The 26907-nt window shown below is 49.5% G+C and overlaps 1 protein-coding gene and 1 pseudogene across 3 annotated transcripts in view; both read left to right on the top strand.

The window, feature by feature from the left end:
- POR (cytochrome p450 oxidoreductase) overlaps positions 1 to 26907 on the top strand; it is an 83618-nt gene that overhangs the window by 53622 nt on the left and 3089 nt on the right. For all 3 annotated transcript variants that reach the window (XM_066274513.1, XM_066274514.1, XM_066274512.1), the window contains exons 3-10: positions 15288 to 15336; positions 19720 to 19848; positions 22526 to 22675; positions 23223 to 23347; positions 23786 to 23875; positions 24216 to 24314; positions 25561 to 25677; positions 25781 to 25899. In XM_066274513.1, coding sequence (XP_066130610.1) covers positions 15288 to 15336; positions 19720 to 19848; positions 22526 to 22675; positions 23223 to 23347; positions 23786 to 23875; positions 24216 to 24314; positions 25561 to 25677; positions 25781 to 25899 — 878 coding nt within the window. The remainder of the gene's footprint in view (positions 1 to 15287; positions 15337 to 19719; positions 19849 to 22525; positions 22676 to 23222; positions 23348 to 23785; positions 23876 to 24215; positions 24315 to 25560; positions 25678 to 25780; positions 25900 to 26907) is intronic.
- Positions 6317 to 7252, top strand: LOC136336412 (THO complex subunit 7 homolog pseudogene; annotated as a pseudogene).

The following is a 26907-nucleotide window of genomic DNA, read 5'->3' as shown; positions in this document are numbered from 1 at the left end:
GTCCCAGGTTTGATTCCCGGCCAGGGCACACAGGAGAGGCGCCCATCTGCTTCCCCACCCCTCCCCCTCTCCTTCCTCTCTGTCTCTCTCTTCCCCTCCCGCAGCTGAGGCTCCATTAGGGCAAAAGATGGCCCGGGCGCTGGGGATGGCTCCTTGGCCTCTGCCCCAGGCGCTAGAGTGGCTCTGGTCGCGACAGACCGATGCCCCGGATGGGCAGAGCATCGCCCCCTGGTGGGCGTGCCGGGTGGATCCCGGTCAGGCGCATGCGGGAGTCTGTCTGCCTCCCCGTTTCCAGCTTCAGAAAAATACAAAAAAAGAAATAGACCTTGGGGTCTAGAACCTGGGACTTCAGTGTTCCAGGTTGACACTCTAGCCACTGTGCCACCACTGGTCAGACTGTAGTAACTCTTTTTTTTTTTTTTTTTTTTTTTAAACGAGAGAGAGAGAGAGAGAGACAGAAAGAAAGACAGGAAGGGAGAGAGATAAGAAGCATCAACTCATAGTTGCGGCACCATAGTTGTTCATTGATTGCTTTCTTATATGTGCCTTGACCAGGGGGCTCCAGTGGAGTCAGTGACCCCTTGCTCAAGCCAGTGACCATGGGGTCATGTCTATGATCCCACACTCAAGCTGGTAAGCTTGCGTTCAAGCTGGATGAGCCCATGCTCAAGCCAGCAACCTCAGGGTTTCAAAGCTGGGTCCTCAGCATCCCAGGCCAATGCTTTATCCACTGTGTCACTGCTGGCAAGCAATAGTAACTCTTGACTTGATAGCTAGTAGACAAAGTTCTCCAGCTTTGTTCTTCTGAGATCCCCATGACTTTTTGGGGCCTTTATACTTCTATATAACTTTTAGACTCAGTCAATGTCCATCAAAAAACAAAAGCAAACAAACATTTACTGGAATTGGATTGAATCTATAAATTAATTGACATCTTACAATATCGAGCCTTCTAATTTATAAACATCATTTTCTTCCCCAGGGGAGATCTTTTGAACTGTTTTAAATAGTAATTAATAACTTCTTAAAGAGGAGCAGTTATAAGCAATACAGTTTCTTAATAATTTAAAAAGTGTCTCCTGGCCTGACCAGGCAGTGGCGCAGTGGATAGAGCGTTGGACTAGGATGCAGAAGGACCCAGGTTCAAGACCCCGAGGTCGCCAGCTTGAGCGTGGGCTCATCTGGTTTGAGCAAAAGCTCATCATCTTGGACCCAAGGTCGCTGGCTGGAGCAAGGGGTTACTCGGTCTGCTGAAGGCCCATGGTCAAGGCACATATGAGAAAGCAATCAATGAACAACTAAGGTGTAGCAACGGACAAACTAATGATTGATGCTTCTCATCTCTCTCCATTCCTCTCTGTCTATCCCTCTCTCTGACTCTGGCTCTGTTAAAAAAAAAAAAAAAAAGTGTCTCCTGTGCACTCACTCTTCAGCCTTTACTCAGCTTGTTCCTCTGGATGGGGCATTCCACTCCAGGCAGCTCCTGACCGGAGGGAGCCCAGGGGAATGATGGCTCCCACAGGAGTCTGAAGCTCCGAGACCCTTCTTGTACCCCCACACATCACACATGTGATCCAGCACTCTGCATGGAGCACCCCTCCTGTTGGATGGGAATTTGTTTCTGTTTCTGCCTCCCGAGGTCCTGAGGTACACCCTGCTGCTGTCTGGATCCCTGATCTGGCACAGGGCCTGGCAGAGTGTGGGTGCTCAAACAGAGTGGCTGTGGAATTAGTAAATGCTAAATTTGTAGGTGTGGTTGCCTCTAGGACACACTGGCCCACTGGGTTTGGCTTACACAGTATTTTTAAATTTTTAAATGAAGAGGCTGACAATTTTACGTAAAAGCTATACTTAACAGCTTCTTTTGAAAATAGAGCGTCTGGCCACATCAGGCCCGCAGCGATGCCTGCCGCAGTGGCTAGAGCTGAGCAGGGCTGCGCTTCTAGGTGGGGCCTGTGCCACAGCCCTCATCTCAGTGGGCCCAGGCCCCCCAGCCACTGGCTCTACCTCTGCTTCAACTTCTGGCACCTGAGAGTGCTTTAAAGAAAAATAAGCTTTTTTGTTTTGTTTTGTTTTTCCTTCTTTTCCAAGTGAGAGGAGGGGAGGAAGGGAGACAGACTTCTGCATGTGGCCCATCTGGAGCCATGTTCACATCAGCTATTTTTAATGCTTGAGGTAGAGGCTCCATGAAGCCATCCTCAGTGCCTGGGGCTGATGTGCTTGAACCAATGGAGCCATAGCTGCAGGAGGGGAAGAGAGGGTGAGAGAGAGAAGGGGGAAAGAGTAGGATACAGAAGCAGATGGTTGCTTCTCCTGTGTGCCCTGACCAGGAATCGAACCCTGGACATCCACACACCAGGCCAACTCTCTACTACTCAGCCAACTAGCCAGGGCCAACGCTTTTTATAATAGAACACTTTGAGCAAAATCCAAAGTATAGAGCACAGAAGAGTAAACTCATATGTACCCATCACCCAGTTTTAATAATTATCCTCTCTCCTCACCAGTCTTGTTTCCTTCTCCCTCTTACTGCTTCTGGATTCTCTTAAATAAATCAAATACATTTTATAATCATATAATTCACAGGAATTATGACTAAAGAAATATATGACTTCATAGGAAATTAGATCTCCTATGAAATTATATGGAAATATGAAAATATTTCAGTCCTCAAGGGACTCCCCTTTTAAACATAACTTAATGCTATATTCCTAAAATTCAACAGTAAGCTCTAGTATCATCAGATACTCAGTCAGCATTTGGTCATAGTTACTTGACTGATAAATTTTTTAAAACAGTTTTTCTAAAATTTAGGATCTAAATAAAACCCAGCTATTGTATTATAATTGATTAATAACTTATAATGCTCTCTAGGAGGGCATGGTCAGGTATATTGAGGTATAATTTACATGCAATGAAATTCACCTTTAAAGTAAAATTTACCATTTAAATGTACAGTTTGATGAGTCCTGAAATGTATACAGTTGTATAACTAGTGTTACAGTAAGGATACAGAATATTTTATAATCCCAAAAAGCTATCTCAGGTGTGTTTGCAGTTAGTACACACCCCTTTCACCTCAGCTGATTTTATATTTTGGTCCCTGTAGTTTTGCCTTTTCACAAATGTCATGCAGATGGAATTAACATAGCTACAACTTTGTGTGTCTGCCCACTTCCTAACATGGCAGAAATCTCTCAGTTCATGGGCCCCTCCCCTACATTCCTGTTTTTCCCTCACATGTGGCAAAACAATACAAAGGCTTTGCCATTCTGACTATGTTAAGTAGAACTGCAGATTTTTTTTTTTTTTTTGCATTTTTCCGAAGCTGGAAACGGGGAGGCAGTCAGACAGACTCCCGCATGCACCCGACCGGGATCCACCCGGCATGCCCACCAGGGGGCATAGCTCTGTTGCATCCAGAGCCATCCTAGCGCCTGAGGCAGAGGCCACAGAGCCACCCCCAGCGCCCCGGCCATCTATGCTCCAATGGAGTCTCGGCTGCGGGAGGGGGAGAGAGAGAGAGAGACAGAGAGGATGGAGGGGGGGAGGGGGGGAGAAGCAGATGGGCGCCTCTCCTGTGTGCCCTGGCCGGGAATCGAACCTGGGACTCCTGCACGCCAGGCCGACGCTCTACCACTGAGCCAACCGGCCAGGGCCGAACTGCAGGAAGCATTTTTAAAGAAACCAGATAATTTGTTTCATAGAGTTTCCCACTATATGGATTTTGCTGATTGCATCCCCCTGGGGGTTGCTTCTGAAAAGCCATAAAAGAGCTAATTTTCCTCTGTGACTTATTTGGGGACTTACTCTGGACAGAGGGTCCGGGAAAGCCAGGAGTCAAGGCTGCTGGCATCATTTCTGTACAGCTTTCTCTTTATTTTTATTTTTTATTTTTATTTTTTTATTACAGAGACAGAGAGAGAGTCAGAGATAGTGACAGACAGACAGGAACAGAGAGAAATGAGACGCATCAATCATCAGTTTTTCGTTGCGACACCTTAGTTGTTCATTGATTGCTTTCTCATATGTGCCTTGACCGTGGGCCTTCAGCAGACCGAGTAACCTCTTGCTCGAGCCAGCGACCTTGGGTCCAAGCTGGTGAGCTTTTGCTCAAACTAGATGAGCCCTCACTCAAGCTGGCGACCTTGGGGTCTTGAACGGGTCCTTCGCATCTCAGTCCAACGCTCTATCCACTGCGCCACTGCCTGGTCAGGCCATCTTTCTCTTTTTGAATGCCTACAGGTGGGAAGTGAGCTCTAGTTCTTCCCACATGTAGTTTAGGGTTTCTTCCTATAGAGAGTTCCTTGGCTGTCAGATGTGATAATGGAAACACAAATGAGTTTGTTGGCGTTTTGGGGTTTTTTTTTTTGTATTTTTCTGAAGGTGGAAACAGGGAGGCAGTCAGACAGACTCCCGCATGCGCCCGACCGGGATCCACCCGGCACACCCACCAGGGGGCAATGCTATGCCCATCCGGGGCGTCGCTCTGTCGTGACCAGAGCCACTCTAGCACTTGGGGCAGAGACCAAGGAGCCATCCCCAGCGCCCGGGCCATCTTTTGCTCCAATGGAGCCTCGGCTGCGGGAGGGGAAGAGAGAGACAGAGAAGAAGGAGAAGGGGATGGGTGGAGAAGCAGATGGGCGCTTCTCCTATGTGCCCTGGCCGGGAATCGAACCCAGGACTCCTGCATGCCAGGCTGACGCTCTACCACTGAGCCAACCGGCCAGGGCCACAAATGAGTTTTACCAAGAGAAGAGCATGAGAAGTGCACCGAGCCTGAAGGTTCCCATCGTCAATGGCAACGGCGAGGCAATGGGCTCTGGGTAGTCACACTGCTCCTGTGAGCACAGGCCAGGGTTTTTCGCTGCCACCTGACCACTAAGGGACTTCACCTGCCTTTCCTTCTTTCCTATTCTCTGATGAGATTGGGGTGGTTTTGCATGCTAGCCAGTGCCTGCAACTTCAATGGTGGGCTGTCTGGGAGAGCGATGCAGAGCTGGCATCATTGGGGCACTTAGTGCTGGTGCCTCAGGGCTTCCCTTCCCACACCTGTGTACTCCTGCTGACTCCCCTCCTGTCCTCATCATTGCCTCCCCTCCCCCAGCTACCCTGCTTTCTTTCCCTTTTCCTTTTGCACATGATGGCAGGACCATTTTTTCTGTGACAGGAATCAAGTCATCCTGGTGTCAGAGCATGTGGCTTTTTAGCTCTGTGAATAACAGGCTGTATATCCCCGAGCAGCTAGCTCCTTGGACCTCATTCTCACTCTTCACTCCTGCACAGTAGCAGCAGCCCTGCCTAACACCTGAAGAGCTGAGTCACAGCCCAGTGCTCTTCAGGGCTTAGAAGAGAGCGGCCAGAGAATGCCCTGTGGTGTTAGCAGGTGGCCAGGGTCTCAGCAGGTTATGGAGCCTTTGTCTTGGTGGATATATGTTGAAGGCTCTAGGGGGGAGAGGTGGGTTATTAGGGAAACAGCAGCCCACTTAAGCCTCAGAGCATCCCAGATGACAAGGACCTAGGATCCTTGGGAAGGGTTGTGAAGTGTTTTCTGAATGTGCCCAGGGTCACTCCTGGGATTTCTGTGCCTTGACCAACACTTTGGGACAGGGAGGCACAACCATGCTCAGTGGGAGCGAGCGGACATAAGGCCTGGGTGCTGAATCACTATGACTGGATTTGAGTTACTGCTTCACCCTGAGCCTCACTCTCCTCAGCTGTCTAATGGGGATAAAGATCCTTTCCCACTTCACTGGGACGAATTCAATGAAATAAAATATAGAGCTCCTCGAATACTGGCTGGCATACAGTAGGCACTCAGCAAGTAGTATTTCCCATTCCTTTCTTGTCTTTGACCTGTGGCCTCCTGCACCTGCTTTGCCCTCCAAGCTGCCAAAGGCCCGTTGTCTCGGGCGGCACCTTCCCCACTGCCCTTCCATCAGGACTGGTTTCCGTTCTTGGCCCCGTCAACAGGGAAAGTGATTTTTTTTTTTTTTAATTTAAGTTGCAGCGAACCGCTGTGTTTTCATGAAAGGCAGCCTTCCAAACCAATAGCTTTCTTCCCCAAGGCTCTGGGACCACATTGCCCACGGTAGAGAAAGCTGGCTTGCTTGGTGGAGCCGTCTTCCACAACAGAGGCCTCAAAGTCCAAGTTCGTCTTGGGCCAGCCAGCCTGCCCACAGCCCCGCGGCCAGCGGGTGTCGTGTCTCAGCCCTCACCCACTCTGGCTGGGGCCTGCTCCCTGGGCCACAGAGAACATGCCGTCACACACCGGCTGTGGGAGGGAGCTGTTCAAAAGCAGCTGCCCCGAGAGTTTGACCTCCGCCGCCGCCAACCACCGCCTGGCCTGCGCCGCCGCCGCCGCCGCGCACGCCATGGGAGCTGTGACTGACGATGAAGTCATACGGAAGCGTCTCCTAATTGATGGGGATGGCGCAGGAGATGATCGCAGAATTAATCTGCTCGTGAAAAGTTTCATTAAATGGTGCAACTCCGGATCCCAGGAAGAGGGATATAGCCAGTACCAACGTATGCTGAGTACACTGTCCCAATGTGAATTTTCAATGGGCAAAACTTTGCTGGTGTATGATATGAATCTCAGAGAAATGGAAAATTATGAAAAAATTTATAAAGAAATAGAATGTAGCATTGCTGGAGCACATGAAAAAATTGCTGAGTGCAAAAAGCAAATTCTTCAGGCAAAACAAATACGAAAAAATCGTCAAGAATATGATGCTTTGGCAAAAGTGATTCAGCATCATCCAGACAGGCATGAGACATTAAAGGAACTAGAGGCTCTGGGCAAAGAATTAGAGCATCTTTCACATATCAAAGAAAGTGTTGAAGACAAGCTGGAACTGAGACGGAAACAGTTTCATGTTCTTCTTAGTACCATTCATGAACTTCAGCAAACACTGGAAAATGACGAAAAGCTCTCAGAGGCGGACGAAACTCAGGAAACAAGCTTGGAAGCAGATCCTAAGCCATAGACAGGCTAAGGCTCGCCCGAGACTGTTGAAGTAGCAATGTGATCTTCATGTGTTTAGAGCTTGCTCTGCTCTTGAGATACAGTTTTGACAGTGAACTACTTGGCTTTTAAATATTAATATACAGTTCATTCATATTTCTTCACACAAGGGAAAGTGATTTCAGTATTGATTTCTTTTTATTGAAATACTTCATTCTTAAACTTAAAAGGTAGCAAGCAATATCCAAAAATGTTTAATAAAACTTTTTCAAAAAAAAAAAAAAAGCAGCTGCCCCGTGTCACCGAGGGCAAGGGAAAGTCTCACAAGAAATCAGTTCTGCTGTGTAGAAAAGCAAATCTGAGTTGAAGTTTTCAGAACTCCTTCTGAGTGTTGCCTGGAACTGGAAACAAATGAATCACACCAGGACAACTTGGTTCATCTTTGTCCGAGTGACTCAGTACTTTTGTTCACCCTCCCTTTCGTCCTTCCCACACATTGAAGCTTGAACTAGAGAGACTCCTGCGCCCAATTTAGGAGTGGAGAGCCCTAATTGGAACCTTTTGTGCTCCATTCTGGAGCTGCGTGGACTCGGCTCAGAGCCTGGGCCAGCTGCAGCCTTTCGTCTGGCTGTTTATACTTGGGTTCTGTGAAGGGGTGCTCCTTCAGACAAGACATCTTAGCAGCGAATGCAGCGGCCACCTTGCCAGGCAGTGAGGGTAAGATGTGCTGTTTCACAGCGCACAGTATGCTCTCAGGTGACCTAGGCTGAGACTAGTGTCTTAGGCTCTGTTGCTCACAGTTCTTTTGTGGGGAGGAAGACAGGAACCAGATCTAATTTAATATGATCCTGAGGTGCCCTGGCAGCAGGGTCAATGCAGCTTCCTTTATGGAGAGACGGCCCTGCCATAGCAACCTGCATAACTGCCTTCTAGTGTCTAGAAGAGCTTTATTCAGCCTCTGTGACTTCCTTTTATTATTTTTTTCAAATAGGAAAGGGGGAGGATGTAGGGAGAAAGGGCTCTGATATAAACAGTTTCCAAGGAGACCCGAGTTGGGGTTGGGAAGGTTTTCTCCTTCCCTCGGTCCATACTGAAGGAGGAGGGGTGTGTGCCCAAACGCAGGGGATCACGGGAGGTTTCAGCCCAGAGTCCTGGTTCCTCCCTGCTGGAACTGCCAGATGTTCCAGTGTTCTCAGGCTTATGGGGACAGATGCACGCAGGGGCTCAGCCGAGATTCCAAGAGGACTTTGGGGTATCCAAGAGCACTTTCAGAGTTAACGGGCCCAGCCAGCCCTGTGTAGAGGATGGACGGAACCCACTTCCTAGCTGCTGGCTCCCTGCCCGTTTCCAGGAGAGATCTATAACCTGCCTTCTTCCTTAAGTCCTGGGACTGGGAGTGAGAAGCCATGGGATGCACATACTCATCTCCACAGGATGAGCCCACCCTGAGAAGGTCAGTTCCAAACAGTGTCCCTGGCAGCAGACTGTGTTGAGGCCCCTCTGGCTGAGGGACACCTGACACCTGTACTCGAGTGAGGACAGAGCCCCTTCCTGGGCAGGGACACCCTAGAGTTGTGAAGAGGGTGTTGTGTCGAGTTGACCAGCATAGTTGGGGGTAATACCCCAGGGGGTTCAGCTGGGCAGTGGCACTGCTGGCCCCTTCCGTCCCAGATTTGCAGACTGCAGTTTCCTGCTTTTAAATGACAGGATATGAAATGACTGAAAACCAGGAAGGCCTTAGTCACTGACTCCTCTGCCTGTGAAAGATCAGGTTCCATGTACACATTCCAGCATGAGGCTGTCAGGTGGGGTAAAGCCAGGCGAGGGCACTTAGGTATGGGCCCAGACAGGCTGAGCAGCAGGGCCTTGCAGTGGGGGACAGGTTCTGTTGCACCTCAGCAGGCCAGGTGTAACCAGTCAGAACATCAGGAAACTGCATGTGTTGGGGCACTGACTAGAGGTACGGGGTCTTCCTCAGTCCCCTTCTGGTTTCCCTTTTCCTCTCATGGACCTCCGTCTGCCCAGGATCTCTGGAAGCCATCCCTGGAGCGGAGGGGGTGGGGTAGGGAGTGTTCTCCTTTCCCCAGGGTTGAAGCTAGTGGAAGGACCAGGGCTGGCCTTCAGAACTGCTCGTGCTTCTTGGAAGAACCCTTTTTCCAAACGCAGGCAGGGCTAACCATCTTGCCTGTCTCTGATGTTCCCAGCCAGACCTGCCGAGAGGACTTCCCTCTCCCCTGCCAGCCTGGGACTCCTGCCCTGTACAGCTGCATCAGGAGTCAGGAGGCCACACTGAGGCCCTCCTCCCCACAGACCCGCCGGCTGTCGGGGCCAGAGCTGAGCTCCCCACCAGCTACATGGACCTTACCTAGGAGCCTCTCTGCTGCTGCTTCCCATGACTTTGTCTCTTGGGAGCCATTTTGTCTCTGAGACTAGAACTCGGCTCTTTTGAGAGGCCTTTCCTGGTTTCTGTAGTCATGGTGCTTGCTCATTCTGAAGCCCTGTCACCTGGGCCATCTGATCCACTCATTTGGTTTTAGCAGGCCACCTCTGGGCCCTGGAAATCATAGTAACCCAAATAGCCTCATTCACACACCCCGTTTTTGTTTTTTTTTTGTATTTTTCTGAAGTGAAAGGTGGGGAGGCAGAGAGACAGACTCCCACATGTGACTGACTAGGATCCACCCGGCAAGCCCATTAGGGGGAGATGCTCTGCCTATCTGTGATGTTGCTGCATTACAACAGGAGCCATTCTAGCACCTGAGGTGGAATGGCCATGGAGCCATCCTCTGCACTCGGGCCAACTTTGCTCCCATGGAGCCTTGGCTGCAGGAGGGGAAGAGAGAGATAGAGAGAAAGAAGAGGGGGAAGGGTGGAGAAGCAGATGGGCACTTCTCCCGTGTGCCCTGGCCGGGAATCAAACCCAGGACTTCCACATGCCAGACTGACGCTCTGCCACTGAGTGGAGAACACCCTCTTTATCCCTGAAAGTTAACCAAGTCCCAGGTGCTATGCAAGGCACTGGGAGACTGCAGAAGCCAAGATGGAGTATTTTCAATCAGAGGAATCTCAGGTCTTAAGAGGCCATGACTTGTCACAGACCCATTTGGTGGCAGAACAGGATTTGAACCAATTCTCTGCTCCTGATGTGTGGCCCCTCCCATCCCACCATGATTCTCCTCGAGCCTGTCTTGCCAACCTGGTGATTGGCCCTGGAATGAGGAGGCTGCTTTGTTTAGTCCCATGCCTGTGGTGCAAGCACAGTGCCCTCCCCACCCAGGCTGGCATGCATCACCTGCAGATGGAAAAGCAACCCAGCATTCACTGGGCAGTGAGGGTGCTGCTTGTTCCTTCAGCAAGTCATCAAATCCACCTTCTTTGAGATGTAGCTTCTATGGAAGCCTCTATCCCTTGAGAATAGATAGGAGTTAGCTTTTCAGCTGATGTCAGGCCCTCTCAGGTGGGTAAGGGAACCCCCCAAAAGCCTTCTCAGGCCACCTCTGCCAACCTTCTGCTGGGCAGAGGGCTCAGGACTGACTGCCCCAGGAGCTGATAAAATGTTATATGCTGAGTGTCAGACATTGTGCCGATTGCGGCCTCTTCCCTATGCTTACACATTCTAGTTACCCTGTTTTTTAAACTGTAAAATATACTTTTAGTTATAAAAATAACATGAAAAACAAATATTTGAAAATTACAGAAACCATCTCACATCCTAACCCTTCGGTATTCTGTTAAGATGCTGGTGTATTTCTCTTGAGGTCCTTTTCCTATGAGTAATTAATAGTGTGCTCTCCATTTTTTTTAAGGGCACAGATTCTTGTTTTCCTCTTTGTCATACATTCTACCCTGGAAGCGGCTGAATGTGAGGGAGGATGTGTAACCTTGGTGTCACAACTGTAGCTTGTGTTTCCCCTGGCTCTGTGTTGTCATTCTAAATTTCTGCCGGAGCTTCCGCTGTGGTGCATTTGTACACAGTGACTGGCAGTGGTTGAGAAATTGAGAAAGAAGAGTTCCATGTAAGTGTATTCCAAAACCTCTAAAGCCTAGCCCCTTTTAGGTGTCTGCTAAATGCATTTTGTTTGTTTTCTTCCATTTTTGGGGGTGGGGTGGGGTTCTTTTTTTTTTTTTTTGAGAGAGAGACACACACACAGAGAGAGGAAAGGAGAGAGATGAGAAACATCAACTTGTAGTTGTAGCACTTTAATTGTTCATTGATTGCTTCTCACATGTGCCTTGACCAGGGGACTCCAGCTGATCCAGTGACGCCTTGCTCAAGCCAGAGGCCTTGGGATCATGTTGATGATCCTGCGCTCAAGCCAGCACCCACACTCAAGATGGTGAGCTTGCGTGTAAGCTGGCAGCCTGCGACATCAGCATCACAGGCTATCCACTGGGCCGCCACCAATCTGTTTTCTTTTTTTTTTTTTTTTTTTTTTTTAAGATTTTAGCTGTTGATTTGGGGGAGGGCAAGAAGCATCAACTTGTAGTTGCTTCACTTTAGTTGTTCACTGATTGTTTTTCATATGTGCCTTGACCAGGCAAGCCCAGGGCTTCAAACCAGTGACCTCAGCGTTTCCAGGTTGACACTCTGTCCACTGCACCACCAAAAAATGAAAAAAGCATTTTTCATTTTTTAATTGAGGTAAAATTCACACCCCTTAAAATTCATATTAACCATTTTAAAGTGTACAATCTTGTGGCTTTTAGTATAGTCATGGTATTCTACAACCAGACACTAATTCAAAACATTTTCATCACCTCAAAAGGAAACACTGTTCCCATTAAGCAGTTGCTCCCCATCCTCCCTCCCCCAGCCCTTGGCACCATTCTATCTATGGCTTTGCCTGTTCTGCACACTTTATATAAATGGAAATTGTATTTAGTCTTGTATCTGCTTTTTTTCCCTAATAATTCATCAGAAACGTTTTGTGTATGTTGCTGATAGTTTTCTTAACCATCAGTTTAAATTTACATTTGATTCATGTTTAGTAGGTAATATATTCTCACAACTCAGAACTCAAAAGGAACACAGTGGTATAATTCACATCGTTATGCACCTTACTTTCTTCCTCTTAACAGTGCATCTTGGCGAGCATGCCGTGTTAGTACAGAGACAGACATTTAGTGCTCTGATTGGGCTGCACATAAACTAGAGGGGTAGTGAAGATGTGGCTGTTGGTGGTTGGACATGTAGGGAAGATGGCCAGACACAGGACCCCTTTGAAGTGCAGGTTGGAGCTTGGAGTGGGGAAAGAAAGGAGGCAGTATCCCCTGGGCCTGCCCTGGGGACACTGGGGTGATGGGGATGGGGGGGGGGCTCTCTGGGTTCCTATAAGGACAGGCCATCACTAGGGGAAAGCATGGGCAGGCGGCCCCCAGCTGCCTCCCTTCTAGCTCCTTGAGAAGGGCTGCGGCACTGCCTGGACCTCCAGGATGGAGAGGAGCTGGAGCGGCCGAGTCAGGCACCAGGCTTTGCCCCCAACAGGGCCCCACATGTAATATTAGTTAACACAAAGGCTCTAAAGGTAGCCTACTATTTCATACTAAATACATTACGAGGTCCAAGTAGTCCTGGACCTACTAACCTAGTAGAAACCCAGTGGGGGCTTAAACATGAAACTTCCATCTTTATGTTTAAAAAATTATGTGTCTAAACAGCTTTGCAGAAGCATTCTTAAAAGAAACCTTCACTTTGTAAGTTTCCCCACAAACTCCAGGCCTCCAGGCCTGAGGGACAGCGCTTTTATGCTGTGGCAGTGCGTGTGTGTGCCTCCTGGCACCCCATCCTCAGCACTCTGCTCCATGCGCCGGAGGATGTAGAGAAAGAGCAGAGGTCTTGGAATCGGGCTGGGCTTGATCCTTGCCTGGCCACTTACTGGCCGGAGGACTGGGCGCAAGTGCTGCCTTCAAGCCTCTGTCAACTGTCTGTAAAATGGGCGTTCAGTCTCCCCTCGGGTGGGAATGGGGGTGGGGGAGGGCATGCTTTGTGGTAGGGGCCTTCTGGGTATAATCGCATGTCACCTTTCCTGAAACCACACATTCCAATGTGTCGCCCCAGAGCCAAAGTGTTTGGCCATCTCCAGGTGCATCTTCACCCCCCGGCCAGTCTCTCTGACCAGCATGTGGACCACCAGACCACTGGCTGGCAGGGAGCCGCTGAGCTCATTCGGGCTCCTTCATACATCATCAAGTCCTTTTTTGCCCTGTTTTGATCTTATCTGTGGCCCATTCATGTTTCATGAAAAATGCAGCTGCTTGGCTGTATTTGTCTGAATGTAAAATTGGGATAATCTTGGCCACGCTGTTAAAATAAATGGCATGAATGTGGAGGCCAGCCATCAGCTAACTTGAAAAACTGTGGGAAGACTCAGCACCTGCCTGCACACACCCACTGTCACTCTGTGCTACAAGCTTTTGTGCGAGGCCTGGGTGTTCCCTCTGGCTGTCCAGGGACCCTGCTGTGGACTGTGGCCTGGCAGAGGAGGGGCCAGGCGAGTGGCCGGAACTCCCTTCACAGTGACAGCCACAAGTTATAGAGCCTGCCTTGTGCCGGACGCTCTCCTGGGTCCTTATATCCTTTTTCTTCATTTGATCTTTGCAAAAATCTCTGAAGTGGGATTTGTTATCCCCATTTTCTAGTTAAGGAGCAATGAATTCCTGGTTCAAGTTCACTCAGCTGTGAATTGGCAGGCTAGGAATGGCCCCAGTCTGCGCGACTCCAGCCTCCTTCACCTCATTGCCTACCACGCATGCTCGAGGATAAGTGTAAACTTTTAACTGAAATGTAGTGTCTGCAGGAAGGTGCATACAGATCAAAGATTCTCTCCGTGTGAACAAGTGGATTGCCACCCAGTCAAGAGCAGACCATTCCCAGGAGCCCCGGAGTCGCCCTGCTGTCTATTGCCCACTGTCCCCACAAATTAGTTTTGCCTTTTTGGGGACTTTATATAGTAAAATCATATATATGTACTTATACTTTTCTCTCTGGCTTATTTCACTCAACAGTATGTTTGTGGGGTTCATTCATGTGAGTGTAGCTAGTGATCATCTTTTTCATTGCTGCAGTGGAGAATGTTCCATTGTGTGACTGTACCACAGTTTATTTATTCTGCTGATCGACAGTAGGGTTGTTCCCTGTGAGGAACACTCATGTCAGTGCTGCCGAGAATATTCCCGGTCCATCTCTTGGTGCACAGGTACAAATGCACTCTCTTAGGTCTGTACCAAAGAGGAGGCTGCTGGGTTACAGAGGATGCTGCCAGACAGCCTTCCACAGAGGTTGTGCCATATTGCCTCCCCTGAACTAGGTGAGAATTCTGCTGCTCCACAACTTCACCTGGACATTCATGTCCAGCACCTTTCCATAGGTTTTTCAGCTGTTTCTCTAAGAAAGTACCTGTTCAAGTCTTTTGGCAATTTTTCTGCTGCATTATATATCTTTCTGATTGGTTTATAGGGATTTCTTATTCTCAGTCCAAGTTCTTTGTCCGATATACATATTTTGCACATGTCTTCTGTTTTACCCACCTTGCTGCCTTAGTCCTAAAAGTCCCTAGAGAAGCTCACTTGACTTCTTTAGATGGCCCTGCAGGCCTGGGGCAAGGAAAGAGAGGAAAAGGAGAACAGAAATGGACAGGGAGGGGGCAAGAGGCGGGCAGCCAGGAGGCAGAGAGTGGACAGAGGGTGCTGAGGCTGTGATGTACCCAGCAGTGATACTGCTATATGAGGAGATAGGGCCCAGTTCGTGGACAGTGGTCGGGCGACTGCTTAGGAATCCCAGGGGGGTTGGTATTTGAGCCGGGCCTTGATGGAGCACGGATCTGCTGGCATAGAATGTAATAAGGGTGCTCTGAGTTAGGGTGATGGCTGTCATGGAGAGAGTGGTGTGTGGCGGGGAGAATTGGGCAAGGCTGGGGGAAGATTCTCTGTACCCCTGTCCTGAGGTTCATGGGAGCCAATGAGGGTATGAGAGTGAAGCAGGCAGTGGCACGGTCAAACCCATATTTAGGAGACTCGTGGGTGCTGTGTGAGGCAGGGATTGGAAGTGAAAAAAGGCCCTGGGGACCTTTGGCTATGGATGCTGAGGGATGGGGAAGTGAGGTCCTTGACCATTCTTTATTCCATCTCTCTGGGGGTGGGGGTCCTTGCTTTGCCAGGTGTTGGTATCTCAAGATTTGGATTTACTCTGAGGGTATGGGGAGCAGGCCTGGCAGCCCTGTCACTGGACCAGAGGCAGCTGCTGGCATGCTCAGTGGAGAATGCCCCTTAGTGCTGCCATGCCACATGCATCCCATGCCCATCTGACACTTTTGTTTTTCAGGATCTCCTCTCCCAAAGACAGCAGCTTCGTGGAAAAGATGAAAAAGACGGTGAGTTTATTCTCCATGTTTGTGCTCTTGCCAGCAGATCTTGTCCCTGGTGGGTGCTTAGGGGAGTCCAGCAGAAGGCCAGCTGCAGTGGACAGGAGAGTTGGAGGAACCCAGGGCCAGCTCTCTTACGTGTACATTTTAGTCATACCAAAGCCCCAGAGCTGCTCTGCTGTTGCTGGGACAGTTTACTTTGTTTTTTGAATGTTTACTTCTTGAGGCAACTATAAGAATAAACAGTCCTTCTGACTCAGGACGCCATCCTGACTCCCTGCTCCCAGTCCAGGCTCTGTCCACGAACAGATGAGAGCCTCACATAGCTGTGGTCATGGCACAGCGACAGTTTTATCTCTGTGTGTTTTTGTTTATTTAAATTTTTAATTGTATGGAGAGGTATTCACATGGCTAAAATCTAAAACAAAACTATTCAGTGGAAGCCTCTCTCTGATTTCTGCCACTCGTCATCTTCTTAGTATTTTATGGGTCCTTCTAGAGCTTCTTTGTGTGCATACAAAAAACACAGAGATGCTTATTTCATACGTTTTTTGTTTTGTTTTGTTTTGTTTTTACAGGGACAGAGAGAGTCAGATAGAGGAATAGATAGGGACAGACAGACAGGAATGGAGAGAGATGAAAAGCATCAATCCTAAGTTTTTTGTTGCAACATCTTAGTTGTTCATTGATTGCTTTCTCATATGTACCATGACCGTGGGCCTTCAGCAGACCGAGTAACCCCTTGCTCGAGCCAGCGACCTTGGGTCCAAGCTGGTGAGCTTTTTGCTCAAGCCAGATGAGCCCGCGCTCAAGCTTGCAACCTCGGGGTCTCGAACCTAGGTCCTTCCGCATCCCAGTCCGACGCTCTATCCACTGCGCCACCGCCTGGTCAGGCTATTTTATACTTTCTTAAAAGAAAAAATGGCATAGTATACACACTGTTATAGACCATGCTAACTTAATGATATATCTTGGAGATCCTTCCATATCAATGCAAAGACACCTTTCTCATTCTTTACTATAGCTGCTTAATGATTCCGTTATGTGACCATAGTACTCTATTTAAGCATTACCTTGTTGAGGAGCTCTTGGACTATTTCTAATCTTAAACTCTTATAAACAATGCTGCTGTGGCCTGACCAGGCGGTGGCACAGTGGATAGAGCATCAGACTGGGATGCGGAGGACCCAAGTTCAAGACCTTGAGGTTGCCAGCTTGAACGCGGGCTCATCTGGCTTGAGCAAAGCTCACCAGCTTGGACCCAGGGTCGCTGGCTTGAGCAAGGGGTTACTTGGTCTGCTGAAGGCCCACGGTCAAGGCACATATGAGAAAGCAATCAGTGAACAACTAAGGTGTCGCAATGAAAAACTGATGATTGATGCTTCTCATCTCTCTTCGTTTCAGTCTGTCTCTCCCTATCTATCCCTCTCTGACTCTCTGTCTCTGTAAAAAAAAAAAAAAGATAAACAATGCTGCTGTGACTACGTAGATCAATTTATATATCTACAACTACCATAAAATCCCAGAAGTGGAATTATTGAATCAAAAGGTATATGGATTTGTAATTGTGATAGAAGCTGCCAAATCCTGTCCCCTTAGAGGTCACACCAGGGCACTCTAGCAATGTGTGAGAAAACCTGTTCCTCACGGCTTTGCCAACAGAGTTTGTTATTAAAGTTTGGAGTTTTGCCAGTTTTCTAGGTTATAAAAAAATGCAATCTCTGTGTAGTTCTAATTTGCATTTTTTTTATGAATGAGGTTAAGCAATTTTTAATGTTACGATGACATTTATTTTTTTTATATAGATTCTCTGTTCATATATTTTGCCCAATTTTTTTATTGGAATTGCTCGTTCTTTAGGAACTTTTTAAAATTATTAGGGAGATTTATCCCTTGTCTGTGATATGAGTTAAAAATATTTTTCCTGCCTGACCAGGCAGTGGTGCAGTGGATAGAGCGTCGGACTGGGATGCATAGGACCCAGGTTCAAGACCCTGAGGTCGCCAGCTTTAGAGTGGGCTCATCTGGTTTGAGCAAAGCTCACCAGCTTGGACCCAAGGTCACTGGCTCAAGCAAGGGGTTTCTCAGTCTGCTGTAGCCCCACGGTCAAGGCACATATGAGAAAGCAATCAATGAACAAATAAGGTGTCACAACAAAAAACTAATAATTGATGCTTCTCGTCTCTCTTTGTTCCTGTCTGTCCCTATCTCTCTCTCTCTCTGACTCTCTGTCTCTGTTAAAAAAATAAATAAATATATATATATATATATAGTCTGCTTTGACTTGGCTTATCGTGTTTGTGTGTGTGTGTGTGTTTTCTTGCCATGTAAAAGTTACATAGTCCACTTTATTCTTCTCTCTATGATTTACGGACTTTGAGTCATCAGTTAAGAGACCTTCCTCATCCTGAAGAGATAAAGGAATTCTTTCATGTTTTCTTCTAGTACTTTTATGGTTTCATTTTTCATATTTAAAAGTCAGTCTGTTGGGACTTGATTCTAGCAAAAGATGTAAGTTATGGATCCAACACTGCTTTTTTTTTTTAGTCTAAATAGAGTTCATGTTTTCTCCACTGGTTTTACCATGTGCCAGTGTGTATTTTCATGTTTTCCTATTTTAATACTTGGATCTAGTTGTCTGGGTAGGTACAGCGTCATGCTGCTTTAATTATTGAGGATTTATACTTTGTTTTAATATCTGGTAGTGTGAGGCACTTCCCTACCCCTTACCAATGCTCCTATTTTTCTCATATTTTAGATATATTTATTCATTTTGGGTAACAGTTTTATTGAGATATAATTCACATTTTATACAGTTCACCCATTTAAAGAATACCCTTTTAGTGTTTTTTAGTATAGTATATTCACAGAGTTGTGCAAACCACCACCATAATTAATTTTAGAACATTTTCATCATCCCCCAAAGAAACCCCATACCCATTAACAGTCACTCCCCATCCCCTAATCCCCCACCCTGAGCATTAGGACACTGTCCATCCACTTGCTGTCTCTAGGGACTTGCCTGTTCTGGTCGTTGCCTATAAATGGAATCACACAGTATGTGACCTTTTGTGTTGGCGCCTTTCATTCAGCAGGATGTCTTCCAGGTTCACCCACGGGCAGCACGTGTCAGCACTTCATTCCTTTTTATTGCCAAATAATGTTCCTATGGGTGGAGTCATTTATTTTTCCATAGGACTTTTAGAATCGATTTATTGAGGGAAAAAAAAGAGTTGTTAAAATTTTTATTACATTTCTGTATTAAAGTAAGAAGACTAACATCTGGTAGTTAAATTCTCCTCTCGAGAACCAGAGTACCTTTCCATTTGGTTGAGTCTTTTATCACTTGATAGCTTCTTGTGTGTTTCTTACAAGGGTTATTTCTAGGTACTTTATATATTTTGATGCTACCATAAATATTTAGCTACTATTTTATATCCTATTTGGTTCCCCTGATATCATACTCTTTTTATCCTTTATTCAGTAGGTTTTTTTTAGTGACTGTTTTAAAATATCTTTTTAATTGATTTGTAAAAAATTTGGGAAATGTAAGAGCTAAGAGGACACTTTAGAGCAACTGTAATCGTATGTTTTATTTTGTCATTTGTACCTGTATCAGTTGGTGCTAGGTGCAAAAACTAGAGGCCACTGTGGGCAACTGGGGCCTTGGGTACCGCTCCAGAGAGACCTCGTGTCTACGTAAAGGGATCAGAAGGGGGCTGTGTCTCACTTGCCCCTTCCAGATCTTGAAAAGCGCATCTAGTTGGCTGGACCTAACTTGCTGCTTCCCTCGCTGCAGGGAAACATGGGGAGTAGCTGCTGTGGAAGGCAGAAAGGGTGGGATGAAGAGCGTGCGAGTCAGTCCATGTAGTATATTTCCTTGTTGTCTACATTTTCATAAATATGCATATTTTTATAACCACCCAGAAAAACCCACCCAAAACTCCCCATTTAGAGACTCTTGGTATGTTTCTTACCAGTCTTTTTCTTTTGTGTATTTATGTATATAATACATATATATACACATACACATATATATGGCTGTGAGTAAGGGTGTATAACAAATTGGATTGTACTATACATACTGTTTAGTCACTTTTTTAACTGATTATGTTGTGTCTTTTGCATGTCATTTAAAAATCTATCCAGAGTGTGACTTTGAGTAGCTGTGTAAAATTGCCGTGATGGCTGGAGTATCTGGGTGGCCTTTGCCCCCATCCTCCACGGGGGCTGCGGCAGTGAGATCTTAGCCCCCTGGTGACTTAGAAAGGACTTGAAGCAAGAAGGAAAGAGGGTGCACCTGCCTAGCCTGCCCCTGTGGTCACCTGGAGTCTTCGGTGAAACCTGTGCTGCTTAGCCTTTCACTGACCCTACATGTCTGGCCTTCCATAGGGTAGGAACATTATTGTGTTCTATGGCTCCCAGACGGGGACCGCCGAGGAGTTTGCCAACCGTTTGTCCAAGGACGCCCACCGCTACGGGATGCGGGGCATGTCAGCAGACCCCGAGGAGTATGACCTGGTGAGCTCTCATCACGCCCTGACCCTTCCTCCCAGCTCTTCCAGCAGCATTAAAGAAGGCATCTCTGGACCATGGAGATACTTAAAAGGCTGAGTTATTCCAGAGGACAAACAGGAATGGATGTCTTCTGTCATTTGTACTAACAGCCAGGTGGCCCTAGTTTTAAGAACACCTAAGCTTGACTGGTGGTGGTGCAGTGGATAAGGTGTTACCCTGGGACACTGAGGTCCCAGGTTCAAGCCCTGAGGTTGCCAGCTTGAGCACGGGCTCACCAGCTTGAGTTGCAGGGTCGCCAGCTTGAGTATGGGATCATAGACATGGTCCTGTGGTCGCTAGCTCGAGCCCAAAGGTCACTGAAGCCCAAGGTTGCTGGCTTGAGCTGTAGCTGGATCGGCTGTAGCTCCCTAGTCAAGGCACATATGGGAAACAATGAACAACTAAAGTGCTGTAACTATAAGCTAATTATTCTCATCTCTCTCCCTTCCTGTCTGTATGTGTGACCCTCTCTCTCTCTCTACAATAAAGAAAGAACACCTGAGGGGCTGCAGAGAGTAGAAGAGGGTAAAGGGGGCATAAATGGTGATGAAAGGAGACTTGACCTGGGGTGGTGAACACACAATACAATATATAGATGATGCATTATAGGCTTGTGCACCTGAAACTTACATAACCAGTGTCACCCCAATAAATAAAAAAGAAAAAAAATCTGGCTCAGGTGTACACATGTGAGCTCAAAAGCACTGCTCATGCTCAGCCTTCTGTGCTCAAGGGCTGGGTGGTTGCTAGCTCAGGTGGACTGGGTGTGGCTTTAAAAATGAAAGGGTCTCAGCAGGTCGGGAGAGGAACTATTTTCATCTCAACACCCCACCCCCAACCTGCATCAGCTAGGGAGTCGGATTGAGGGGAATCTGGGCTCTAATCTGCTCTGCCTTGACTGCGCATGTGACCCTGGGCAAGCCCCTTCCCCCGTGGGCCTTCCTTGCCTCATCTACAGTTGAGGGATGTTAAATTGGCCATCTGTGGGAACCATTCTGCTGGGGTTTGAAATGCAGCCTGTAAACACCTATGTTGCCTGACCAGGCAGTGGCGCAGTGGATAGAGCATTTTCCTGGGATGCTGAGGACCCAGTTTCAAGACCCCGAGGTCGCCAGCTTGAGCGCAGGCTCATCTGGTTTGAGCAAGGCTTACCAGCTTGGACCCAAGGTCACTGGCTCGAGCAAGGGGTTACTCGGTCTGCTGAAGGCTCGCGTTCAAGGCACATATGAGAATGCAATCAATGAACAACTAAGGTGTCGCAAAGCACAATGAAAAACTGATGATTGATGCTTTTCATCTCTACGTTCCTGTCTGTCCCTGTCTATCCCTCTCTCTCTGACTCTCTGTCTCTGTAAACACAAAAAACAAAAAAACCCGCCTATGTTTAGGCCAGAGCAGGAGCATGGACAGGGCCCAGGGGCAGAGTGCAGCTTGGGGAGGGACCTGGAGAACCTGAAGATTGGGGAAGGCCCTGTTTGAAGCTGCCGGATTTTTTCCTCCTCCTCCTCTTCCCCCTCCTCCTCCTCCCCCTCCCTTCCTCTTCCCCCTCCTCCCCTCCTTTCCCCTTCTTCCCCCCCTCTTCTTCCCCCTCCTCCTCCCCCTCCTTCTCTTCCCCTCCTCTTCCCCTTCTTCCCCCCCTCTTCCCCCTCCTCCCCCCCTCCTTCTCTTCCCCTCCTCTTCCCCCTCCTTCTCCTCCCCCTCCTCCCCCTCCTCCTCCCCTCCTCCCCCTCCTCCTCCCCTCCTCCCCCTCCTCCTCCCCTCCTCCCCCTTCTCCTCCCCTCCTCCCCCTTCTCCTCTCCTCCTCCTCCTCCCCCTTCTCCTCTCCTCCTCCTCCTCCTGTCTCTGAGGGCCGTGGAGGAGCGTCACCTTGCTCATTCTCCTTCTGGGCTGGCTCCTTTGTCCTTGTTCATCCCCTCACATGGTTGCAGCTCTCCCAGTGCAAGAAACTTCCAGCAGTACACTTGCCTGCTGGATCAGGAGAGCTAATGACAGCCAGCCACCTGCCCCAGGTGGAAGCAGTGGACAGGGAAGGGGAGCCAATCCTTAGGTACCCAGGAGGGAAGGAGGCTAGCAGTGAGCAGCTGGTTCTGAGAAGAAGCCCCTAGGGAGTTGCCTTCCTATTTCTTCCCCGGTGGGGTCATTGCCATTCATGGCCCAGCTGCTCCTGCAGCTCCTACAACACAGCAAATGTTCCTTCTCCCAGAACCACTCTCTCCTGAGCATCAGCTGCTTCCTGTTCATGCCATGCCATCTCCCAAACCACCTATCCCTCCACCTAATCCACACCCTGCTTTCGTTCTTGGGGACAGGCAGTAATGCCTGTCTCTAGACCTCGGGAGTTAGCGAACAGTGGACCAGGAATTAGTGAGAGACGAGGCCCCACTATGCTCCAAGGACTTTGAGAGACAATGACATTCACTGGTGGCCTAGGGCTGATGCCCAGGGAACCAACCACTTTCTGAGTGCCAGCTGGTAGCCTGGAACACAGCCTGTTTGTGCCTGTCAACACCCTTTCCTCTGTGAATGCACCCCCTCCACTTGACCCCTGGACTCTCTTGTCTGCACCCCATCAGGTACAGACCTGAGCTAGAGCAGGCTGAGTCATGGTCGCTGGGCCCGGGCCCTGCCCTTGTCTCTCCAGGCCGACCTGGGCAGCCTGCCAGAGATAGAGAATTCCCTGGCAGTGTTCTGCATGGCCACCTATGGCGAGGGTGACCCCACCGACAATGCTCAGGACTTCTATGACTGGCTCCAGGAGACAGATGTGGACCTCTCTGGAGTCAAGTATGCGGTGAGTCACTCCATCTTTCCTCCAGTGGCTTCCTGTGGGCTCCTAGGTGCAGCCTGAGACACCTGCCCTGGACCTTTGGATCCCTATGTTCTGATCAACAAGGGCAAGCCGAGGTATCAAGATGGGGTGGGGAGAGCCTGGCAGGGAGCTAATGTCAGGGAGCCCGGAGGAAGGCTGCTCATGGGACAGTGGGACAACCCCCTCCCCACCCTGAACCCCAGCACTAAGCGAGTTTCTCCTCCCATGTCCCCAACACCAGTGGGCATTTATGCTTGAGACTAAAGAAAGGTGTGGCAGGCTGACCCAACATTTGACTGGGCGAGGAGAACCTGGTGGGAAGGGTGAATTGTTCCTGCTGGCCACCCAGGTTTGAGGCTTAGAGGCTGGCTGTGGAGGACGCCCTGGGCTACAGGTCACTGAAAGAAAGCCACTTCCAGGGGCCAAAGGTGACCACCTCACGATGCTGCCTAGCAACTTGGCCAGCTCTGCAAGGAAACCCACCCCTGATTGCTGACCAGGCCTTAGGCCCACCCCTCTGTCCACACAGGTGTTTGGCCTTGGGAACAAGACCTATGAGCACTTCAATGCCATGGGCAAGTATGTGGACAAGCGGCTAGAGCAGCTTGGTGCCCAGCGGATCTTTGAGCTGGGGATGGGCGACGATGACGGGAAGTGAGTGCCTAGACCCAGCCTTGCATGCAGGGCCCCCTTTCCAGAGCCCCGCCCCAGCTGTCAGGGGTCAGGAACCCCCAGGGTTAAGGGTTATCTGTGGCACATGAGAGGAGTACAAAGTCATGGTGTCACCTGAAACTGACACACAAGGGAAGGGAGTTGCTCATCCCCAGCCCCTACCAAGTGGGCCTTACTTGCTTTTCCCATCCTCCTGGCTTGTCCAGCTCAGATAGAAGCTGCCCGTGTTTAGCACAGATACTCTAGACACTTCCTGATGCCTTGGGTTACATTACTGGGTGGACCAGCTTGAAATGAGCCCTCAAGCTCTTGGGGGTGCTGGGAGAGAGTGTCCAGGATGTTGGGGAAGCCAGCCCATTGCTGGGTCTCATTGCTATAATTGGCTGGCCTGGGGCCTGGCTCATTACCTCCTCTCCCCAGCCTGGAGGAGGATTTCATCACATGGCGAGAGCAGTTTTGGCCAGCTGTGTGTGAGCACTTTGGGGTGGAAGCCACTGGAGAGGAGTCCAGGTGAGTGCCTCCTGAGGGTGGGACTCGAGGAGGCTGGTGGAAGGTCAGTCAGATACGGGAGGGTCCCAGATCCAAAGCTAAGGCACTTGGCTTTGCCTGAAATGACAGGCCTCTTTACCTTCTCACAGAACCACTTGGAAGCCTGCTGAACTCCAGGCGGCACCAGCCCTTCCCCAGCTCTATGCTGGCTACCTCCCTCCTCTTATATCCTAGCTGCACCTTCATGTACTGTTTCCTGACAGTTTCACTCCCCGAGCAGCCTCCTCTTCTCTTGGGACTGACCCCTGCAGCCGCGTAGTCCCTGCCAGCCCCCACCTCACCCTTGGTCTCTCCTTTCTAGCATTCGCCAGTATGAGCTTGTGGTCCATACAGACATCGACATGGACAAGGTGTATGTGGGTGAGATGGGCCGCCTGAAGAGCTACGAGAACCAGAAGCCGTGAGTGGAGATCCTGGTTGGGGCCTAGGCCCTGTGGCAGTGCTGTCTCAGGCACCTGGGGACAGGAAACAACTGATAGTCCTGTGTGGAGATCCTGGTTGGGGCCTAGGCCCTGTGGCAGTGCTGTCTCAGGCACCTGGGGACAGGAAACAACTGATAGTCCTGTGTGGAGATCCTGGTTGGGGCCTAGGTCCTGTGGCAGTGCTGTCTCAGGCACCTGGGGACAGGAAACAGCTGATAGTCCTGTGTGGAGATCCTGGTTGGGGCCTAGGCCCTGTGGCAGTGCTGTCTCAGGCACCTGGGGACAGGAAACAGCGGATAGTCCTGTGTATCCCTGCAGTGCCCATCCCGTGTGGCATCCTTGTCTCCACCCTTGGCCAGAAGTAGGCATGGCAGGGGATCTCGACTGCAGAGAGGGCATGAGGCCCAGAGCAGAGAGATGGGAGGCTGCTCCATGGTCAGGGCCCTCAGGACCCTTCCCCGTCCAGCGGTCTCGAAGTCCGGAGCGTAGCCTCTGAGAGACTGGCGCTTGCCCAGTTTGTACTTAATTTGCTCTGACACTTTGCTCTGTAATTATCCTGGGGTGGGGGTACATGCCAGTTCCTAAACCAGGACTGCAATTTCTAGGTTTAACTTTGGCAAAAGGGCAAACTTCCTTAAATTCTGCCTCAATATTTTGACATTTATCCAAAAACATAATGTTCTTCTCTTGGGCCCGATTTGCCTTAGACCTGGGTGCTGCCCAGATTCCTGCTGGAGTTCTGTAGCAGGAAGCCCCAACATTTCAGTGACTATGGAGTAAAAGTTCATCTGTTCATGTAGTTGGAATCCAGGGCATATTGGGTGAAGAAGTTCTGCTCCACACAGTCACTGGGGGACCCAGACATCTTGTTTTGGGGAGTCACCTTCAAGGGCTCCATCCTTCTTTGAACTCAGCTCACCAATGGGCTCAGAGAACTCTGCACCAATGGGAGGGCCTCCCAGGTTTTTAGGGCCCAGCCTCTCTTTCCATATCTGTAAATGGAGACATGAATAATCTGGCTCTGCCCACTTTGTGGAGTTGTCGGGATCACTGCCTGGGATCAGGCTGGGAGAACCCTTTACATAATTGGAGAGGTTTCCTCATGGCCCTTGGAGGCCAGCTCTGAGGTTCCCTGTGTTCTGCGAAACCAGAAGAGTCCCTCTGGAGCAGGGAGATCAGACCAAAAACCTGGCCAATCACTGAGCTGCTCTCCTTCCTACCCAGCCCCTTTGATGCCAAAAATCCATTCTTGGCTGTTGTCACCACCAACCGGAAGCTGAACCAGGGAACTGAGCGACACCTAATGCACCTGGAACTAGACATCTCAGATTCCAAAATCAGGTACCAGCTACTGCCACCCCTCTCCTACACCTTCACTCAGGGCCTCCTCATCCACATACAGAGGCCTTCGGCCCTCCTCCTGAGCCATACATTTCCCCACTAGATATGAATCTGGTGACCATGTAGCTGTTTACCCTGCCAATGACACTGCCCTGGTCAACCAGCTTGGCGAGATCCTCGGTGCTGACCTGGATGTCATCATGTCCCTGAAGAATCTCGATGGTGAGTTCTGAAATTGAGGCTGTCCCCTTTGGCAAGGCCTGTAGGTTGAGCTGTTTAGGCCTGAAGCCCTGATGTCTGAGAGGACCCTTACACCCACGATGCCACAGTTACTGGGCCTGTAATAAGCTCGGAGGATGAGGGGCAAAAGTAGCTATAAGGTCTGGCCCTCTACTTTGGGGTTCCCTGTCCCCTCTCTGGTATAGTTCTTTGAGGAAGGGAGGAGTACCCAACCAGCCCCCATGTGCTGTGGGGAAGTGGGGGTAGCAGGCAGGGCTCTGGTCTCTTGGCCTGGCTCTACCACGACTGGCCAGGGGCTGCCTGGGGCTGCCCTCTACCTGCTCCAGGGCCTGCGTCTCTTCCCCTATAAACTGAGGGATCAGAGTCAGCAATCCTAACAGCCCGCTGGGCCCATTCAGGATTATTAGAGTGTAAGAGGCACTAAATGTGGGGCAGGGTTTCCCCAAGGCCTCAAAGGACTGCCTGGCCCCAGCCTCTTGCTGTAACCCCTTGATACCCACCACTGGTCCCACCATGCACCTGGGACCCAGCTCTACCTGGCGCTGCCCCACTCACTTTTGTCCTCGGTCATCCTAGCCTGGCTGCTCCTTGTCACTGGCTCCAGAGTCAGCCTTTGGAAGAAACAGCACAAAAGGGGGGCGGTTTATATTATTTCAATTCATCATGCCACCAGTGGAGGCACAGCAGACATGCTCTGAGTCTGTCTGTGTTCTGCGGGGCATGTCCCTGTACTATGAGACGTGGCTCCTTCCTGGGGAGCTTGTGGTGTGCTCATTCTCCCCTAAGAGAATCTAAACCCCTGTGGGGGGCTCTACTGCTGAGAGCTGCTCAGAAAGAGGTCAGAGGCTCGGAACTCCCCAAGGCAGATATGTAGCTTTAGGAAAAATGCACTCACACACCCCTTCTGGTAGTGTAAAGCCTGAGTCCTGATTCTGGGTTCCGTGGGCTCTGGGGTGCTGGGAACACCCAGTTTTTTTTATCTGGGTGCTA

Source organism: Saccopteryx bilineata, chromosome 4 (genome assembly GCF_036850765.1).
Source record: "Saccopteryx bilineata isolate mSacBil1 chromosome 4, mSacBil1_pri_phased_curated, whole genome shotgun sequence".
NCBI lineage: Eukaryota > Metazoa > Chordata > Mammalia > Chiroptera > Emballonuridae > Saccopteryx > Saccopteryx bilineata.
Note: the sequence above shows the minus strand (reverse complement) of the source record. Positions and strands in the feature narration are given on the sequence as shown.